The following is a 7,900-nucleotide window of genomic DNA, read 5'->3' on the forward strand; positions in this document are numbered from 1 at the left end:
GTTGAGGATGATTGGAAGTATGTGGCGATGGTTTTGGACCGAATCTTCCTGTTCGCGTTCACGATAGCCTGTGTTCTCGGCACGGCTCTAATAATATTTAGAGCGCCGACATTCTACGACAATGCGAAGCCTATAGATATCCTCTACTCTAAAATTGCCAAGAAAAAGTTGGAGTTGCTCAAAATGGGCTCGGAAGGCGACCCGGGTCTCTGAAATTCGTCTTACGTCTTCGGCCACTCGCCGCCGAAGACGTTCTGGGAGCTCATCGTGATGTGGTGGCATGGATGATCGATGTAAGGCTCCCAGTGGGAATCTGCGAGGCGAGAACTGGTCTTGTGCTCAGTGTGGTGCCAAACGCTCGACGCGTCACGGGACGTTTGTACGCCTGTCGCGTCAAAAACCGTCTTTTATATAGATAAACTCATTCACGAGACTGTGTCCGTCGTTAGTCGAATCGAGAACAAAGTAACCTCAAGTTCATGGGCGTTTTGTGTTGACGTCGAATCCGCCGTCAATATTTTTATATTCGAATCGCCGTATTAAGCGTATATACTTTTTAAGCGTAACATGTATGTTTTTCAATTTCTTAATCATCAAATTTTTCTTACTCAAAAATGTTAATTAGTATGAGCGCACAAACATTGTATAGTTTATTAAGAGGGATGTTTAGATTATTGACATTGATTTTGTTACATTTTAGTATATCGAATGAAAATATTACTTACCATAAATATAGGACTAAATTCGAATAAATCGAGCTCAATTCACGATTATTATTAGATAATGTAATGAGGTAATTTTCACTCAACGTATAATATTAATCGAAAATTACTACAGTTTCTTGAAAACGTCCTCAATGAGTGTCGGACATTGTAGGTGATGTACTTTTAGTATTACTGGTGAATTAAAGATATAAAATATACATTATTAGTATTTTATAAACTACGTACTCGCGTAAAAATCATAAGGACAATATCGATTAATTGAAGTAATCGAATAATCGTAACTCCCCGTAGGTTTACTTTAAGGGATTGTAGATATTACTAGGTAAGCCAAAACATCAGAAATGATGATTGATGATACTCGAAATAATAATGCCAATATAGTTGTAATGTCACGTTGAGACGGTGATAATAATAATTATGGTTTTATTAGATATATTTATAAAACACAATTGACTGCCAATTGTAATTTAAATTTTTATAAAATTCGATATTCTTAGATAGTTTGATAACTTGTTTAATTAAAATTGTTTTAAAGGTGCCAAATACCGCCAACTGCATTATAGTTTCGGAGGCCAAATAAGAACTATTGTTAATTTGTAAGAGCTGTCGTTCACGTTGTTTTAAGTGCGCTTTTTCATATTCTGACATCTCCAAATGCTTGTCCTACATAAGCAATGACTGAAAGTTCTATTAATACGTCTGCAATTTGCTAGATATTGGTTATTTTTCAAACCAAAGTACCGTATTCCATTAATCCTAGAGTACAGGGTAAAATTAGTACACAAATTTCTTCCCCTGATTTTATTCTCACAGTTTCACTAATTGTAAAGTCTTTTTACTCACTTATCGGCACTCTCACTCGTCGTAGATAATAAAATCATTGTTGAAGTTGGTCATTACTAGTCGTAACGTGTAGGTAGCCAACGGTCATATTTTGGTTTTAGATTAGAATCTATGTTATAGCGAATGGTCGAAGCTCCGTCGCGCTTAGGTTTGACTAGAAAACCAATTCTGACCAGAGGTCTTAACAAACCGCCAACTTTTGACTGACGAATTTTTAGTCTATTCCAGGAGTAGGTACCTAATAGTTTGTTAGTCAAAAGTCGAAAATTTGGAATTTTGACCTCACACCACATCTAAAGAATTATTTCTCAAACCAGGTAGCAACAGAGTTTGGGTTTTTGAGTATAACATTATTTTTAGGGGTCAATTTTTTGTTACCAATTCACGTTCATAAATTTAGATAGGTCGTATTTCGAAATCGATTCCAACATTTATACCTTAACTCATATTAACCATGTTAAGTGTGACATCACCTCGACCCATAACGTAGGGTAACGTAGCCTTTGTCGTAATAAAAAAAAATTTCGAGCCGCGTATTTAATATGTCAAAGTAACTCATGATAATGATTAGATAATGATTACCTAGTTAACTCTGATAGGTATTATTCATATTTTAATTAATGAAAATCAACAGCGAGCAGTAGGCTTAGTACGAGTTTGCACATCTCGACAACGTTGAGAGAGTTCGAATACTATAATACTATAACGTTAAATTAAAATTGACCTAAATTGCTTTGTTTTAAGGTTTATTTAAGTGGAAACATTGGGAAATAAAAAGAATTAAAAATAAGTGGTACTGAAGTACGACTTTAAAACAAGTGTCTTTAAGTAAATTTTATTATGACGTTATAGTGTTTCAATACTCAAAATCTGTCTACGTTATGGAGATATGCAAATTCGTACTAAGGGTACCGTTAGGAAAACAGGGATGGTTATAGTAAAATAATTCAAACTGTTTTGTGTGATTCGTCTCAATATTTATAAGTGTTATTGAATGTGTATAGCTGTTTGTGCCAATAAATGCGATACATTCGGCTAGAGTAGATTAGAGAATACGTAAAAATGCGTTAGTTGTACGTGGGGGATACGAAAGGTGCTCAAGAAGCCCTTGAACGCTCGCTAAAGGTTGAAGACGTTTAATATTAGCTCAATCTTAAGAGAAGTCACAAAAATGTTGTAAGTAAGCAGCTCTGAGTGTTTTAAAATCTTAATAGATAGTACTTATATGGAATAATGTACGTGATGTCATAAACCGTGGTCTGTTATAAACGCCGTAGGTGAAACAGCGTCAGACGTGTGAGAAAGAACACTATGATGTATTTCCATATTATTAATAAAAGGTGGAAACAAATTTTAATAATAAAATGTACATTGAACTGTGCAAACTATTGGACGTAAGTAGCGGGCGTAACCTCCTTAAGCGCTCGGTCGTCCGATAAAATTCTGATCCGCTGGATGTCTTTGGAGTCCGCAAGTCCCAAACGACTGTGCACACCTAGCTATCGCGCCGGTCAGCCACGGCTTACGGACACGTCCGATAGTTTTGATAGTTTGTTTCCATCTTAAGCATTGGTCGGCCACGTACAGCATTACTGCAGACTATGGTGTGTGGAACAGACCACGGTCATAGCGCCATGAAGGACGTACCAAACAGGATCTAGCCTTTACCAAATAGCCCACTTCAAAGGTGGATGATTGGGCGCTATCCTTGAAAGATTTGATTTGATACAAGTTACCTATTTATATGTTCTAATCAACTTTTTTGAATTTTGTTTGTTGAATTTTGTTGAATTTTGTTAAATATCAAAAACTAGTGACCCATTCCGGCTTTGCACTGGAGAGGAACTATTCATTCCATAAATATTTAAGTTACATGAAATCATGTAACTTAACCTATTTACGCAGCGCTCGCCACGGAAGATCTCAGATGGTATGATTCTTTTCTGACTTATTTCACAAATATCATCAAACTGGGAGCTTATTTTCGCAAAATCATCATAGATTATAGCCTATAACATTCGTAGATAATCCCTCTTTCTATTGGTGAAACCCCTATGAAAATGAAAAAATGAAAACCTCTGTAATTTTTCAGAGATTAGCCTGATCAAACACGAACTCATCGCGGCAAGCAACTTTACATAAAATGTAGTGTTCTTGTGACCCATTTGTGCGGTTTGTTGTATTTTACTTACGTTTTTATTATAACTTGAATGACTCTACAATTCACTTTTTTGTCATCTACATAAAATTTAAAAAACAAAATAAATTCTACCTTTGTTGTAATTGATGTTAATGTTTTAAGATAATTAAGTACCAGCTTTGTAATAACAGAACTTGTAAAACTTGGCAACTTGTATTGAATCAAAGTTTATCTCGTACGCGGTTGCTGCTGAAGTTGTGACACTGGCACTAGGCAAAGCCAGTTTTATCTTCAATGGAATTTTTGGATGGAATTGTTCAACTTACTGGTACTCATTAATTTTCTAATAAGGTTAACAAAAATCACGTCGGTAAAATTGAAAGTAGGAATGTGCTATTGCACGCACCGAAACACACACCAAATTAGTAATATTAATCAATAAAAGTAAAGATTAGTTAAGTCCACAGGCTTCCCTCACTATCCCGTGATTTTCCGACTTTTATTGTAGATATTTGCTAGAAAATAAACGGTAACGGTCTGTTGTTATTTTTATATGTCTGCAAATAATAATAATTATAATAGATAGATTTTCTAAAAAAACACCATAGGCTAATACAATATTAGGGACGAGTGTTGTCGTGATTAAAGTGTACTCGTAATAAATGATAGTCGATTGCGATGTAAGAAATGCAAATGGAAAAAACATTGTAAATACTTTGTGTCAAAGAGAGCGTGAAATTGAAGCTGAGAGTGATTTAAAGGCGTAATAAGTACCACGTTTAAATTGTTTCGCAATTAATCTCGGGAAGATTTGAAAGGTCTCGTATCTCGATCTAAAATAATGTGAATGTAAATTACCTAGCATAGGCCCTTAGATTTGTCGAAACTGGATGAGCTAAGCCGATACAACGATTAATTCCTAAATCTATAGTACGAATGGGGTGTTGACTACGGTAAGGCTTTCGATTTTATCCTCAAATTTTTGTCATCATACGGGTCATATCCAGTAAATAAAATTCGCTCACGAATATTCTACTTTAATAGTTTCTGTGATTCGTAAACTTTGGTTGTTCTCTCGTTATCGTCGTCTGAAAGACATGTTCGTAAGTTTATCCTTCTTTGTTCCCTGTTACGTTTCGTCTTATTAAGTTGTTGGGAGAAAGTCGTTATTATAAAATATTACGTCTGTGTAATATGCATGTTTCGGGTGATAAACGGGTGTAGTTTTGTCGTGTATCTGATGGTAGATAGGTAAATAATAAATTTAACAATAATAACGCTAGAGTCACGTCGTCAATAAGTTATATATCAATAAGTATATTGAATATAAGTGGTGTTTTAGCTTCTCAATGTTTATTAGAGTTAGTCGACGAATGAGTCAGTTCGGAAGCGCGATGGTTGACAAATGTGTTGTTCCATATTTTAGTTTCACACGTGTCATTCCAATTGAGATTAAAAATAATGATTTCGTCTTGCAAAAATATTTCAAATATCTAGTCATTATATGTAGACAACAGTTCTGTTTCGAAGAAAGATCCAATGATTCGGAACAAAAAAAGGATTATTATGATGTCTTTAACCACACTTATATTCTTTTAAAGTAGGTTTAGATTAATAGGTAATTATAGTTATAATATTTTTTATCGTTGTTTTAGAATAGACTGGTTTGTTGTTAATTTTTACAAATACATGTCATGTGTAAGCATTGCCCAATTTATTTTTAAGATTTTATAGACTAAGTGCCGATTTCACCAACTCGAGTAACGTTTAACCGACGAATAAATTGGGTATAGTGACAGTTTTCGTATTGAAAACCTATGAAAATTTAAAATTTACTCTCGAATAAGACTTATATTACGATAGTGAAATCGGCCTTTAGGATTATATGTGTTTCTTTATTATTAGTAGGCATGTTTTTATTGAGCTAGTTAAAAATAAATCATTGGAAAAGTGAATGATTTTATCTTGTTTCGCTAGTTGCTTTGATCAACTGTCCAACAGCTTATTTGTCTGCATCGGGTGATGGGACTAGGAGCTCATAGTCAGCTATCACATGGCTGTCAGTAATTTTAAGAATCAACTTAACCGAAATGTTGACATGTAAATATAGCTGATCAACATAGAAATTAAAAATAATATTAAAGTTATTTTTCTACGTTCCTTTCACAGTACCTTTAGTGCTATAATTAGATGAGTAGTGAATGTATGTCATAGCTGTATTTAATGTTACATTTTATTTATTCATAAGGACTATATCATTCAGCAATAATTCTGAATCACTTGTTTTAGGTCATTTGATTTGTTGTTTTGAACGCCATTCATTGTACACGTAATTTTAAGTCTTAGTTTTTTGAATGGTTGACAGATAATCCGTAACGCTTTATAATTAGGTTCATCGAAATCTAGAATTTCGTATAGCAATTTCTTCTATAACACTTTTGGAGATATGTTTTATTGCACGTCTATCGTTTATTCCTTTGTCGTTTGTAATCTCGTCGATATCTGCATAAAGATATTGTAATATACTCTTTAAACTTATGAATATCTACGTAAGTTAGGTATATTTGCATGTTTAATTAATCAAACGTCTTCCAAAAGTGACGTAAGATTCCATTTTTGTGTTATATTGAAGTTCAATCTTTCAATATTTATTAATCAATATCAGTTTTCTCATAAAACAAAACAAAGAATTCGCTGAACTCCTGAGTTACAAGCAATACATTAAAGCGATCATTTGGTTTATTACAAAGTTCTACCATGTCGAAAAAAATACTGTTCTACTTTTTTGTACAAATTTCAAATGTCACCTGAATATTATTTGTTATTCCTAAATAGCTTATCCCCTCTTGTATTCGTAAAACATTTTTCAATTTTCGCTCTCTAGCTAGATAAGTTACAAATTGTAAAGTAATAAGTCGTATATAAATAAGTAGAAAGAAAACCACACGAAATTTGCGTTGAGCTTCCAACACGATTAGATGTAAATACAGATATAAATTAAAAGACCTTTTTGATTTTTAATGTTAGAGCCTTTGCACATGACGATTTCTTTACGCACAGTTGAAGCATGACAGGTATAAATGAACTGCCAACGCAATACAGTCACAGCTTCTTTTTCACTTTGTTCAAAATATGCTAAGAGTGAACCACACGATGCGTTGCGTTGCCGCTATGTCATCACACTATCACACTATTAATATTATAAAGGAGAAAGTTTGCATGTGTGTGTGTGTGTGTGTGTGTGTGTGTGTATGTTTGTTACTCCTTCACGCAAAAACTACTGGACGGATTGGGCTGAAATTTAGAATAGAGATAGATTATACCCTGGATTAGCACATAGGCTACTTTTTATCCCGGAAAATCAAAGAGATCCCACGGGAATTTTAAAAACCTACATCCACTTGAACGAAGTCGCGGGTATCAGCTAGTCCTACATAAAAATCACTGTACCATGTCACATAATGCGTTACGGCGTCGGATGGCGCCGCACCGCACGCGCAATGGACTGGGGTCATAAGGACGAGGCGGGGAGAGGTGTTGCAAGGCACCGCAACGCACCGGAAACGCATCGTGTGGCCTCAGTCTAGGAGGATGAATAGCTACTGCTTATTTCGCTCACAAATGTTTAACTTTGGATAGCAAATTGGCAAGAATTGTTAGTAGTGTTGCAAAGTATGGAAATTAGCAAGAATTGTTTAGAGTATTCTGTCAACATTAGGACGGATACTTTTAGACACGTTTTCAAATCAATTTTATACCTGCACGCGTCTGTAAAACGCACGTCAAAAACGCGTTAAAATGTCGTCATATGCAAAGGTACTTAAATTATACTCGATGTGTATGTTTCGTTTAACATTTCTCATTATCATATAACTGTTGTGAAGATTTCCAATAATGGCCCTTATTTGTTATGTTACTGCATAGACCAAGGGCCTCGATTACATATTTTGTAAGTTACTCCGTAAGTAGTTGACGTAATTGATTGACAGCTTTACTAAGGTAAATGACACTTACGTGAGTAAAACTTACAGGTGTAATTGCGGCCTAAAAACATCGCAATTAACTTTGAAACAATAGTCCCTAGCACTGATTAATTTATACTCTATATTATTTAAATCAGATGTTTCAATGTTAGATAATGTATGTGTTTATGCAATTTAATTGAATGTACAATATAAAATAATGGATAAAG

At 34.4% G+C, this 7,900-nt stretch overlaps 1 protein-coding gene across 1 annotated transcript in view; it reads left to right on the forward strand.

Annotated features, from left to right (window-relative positions):
• LOC123874317 (acetylcholine receptor subunit alpha-like 1) overlaps positions 1 to 2,917 on the forward strand; it is a 336,305-nt gene extending 333,388 nt beyond the window's left edge. Inside the window, exon 10 of the mRNA XM_045919572.1 lies at positions 1 to 2,917. Within this exon, the coding sequence (XP_045775528.1) occupies positions 1 to 213 (213 nt within the window). The 3' untranslated portion in view covers positions 214 to 2,917.
• Positions 2,918 to 7,900: the final 4,983 nt, after the last annotated feature.

The sequence above is a fragment of the Maniola jurtina genome, chromosome 18, assembly GCF_905333055.1.
Source record: "Maniola jurtina chromosome 18, ilManJurt1.1, whole genome shotgun sequence".
Taxonomy (NCBI): domain Eukaryota; kingdom Metazoa; phylum Arthropoda; class Insecta; order Lepidoptera; family Nymphalidae; genus Maniola; species Maniola jurtina.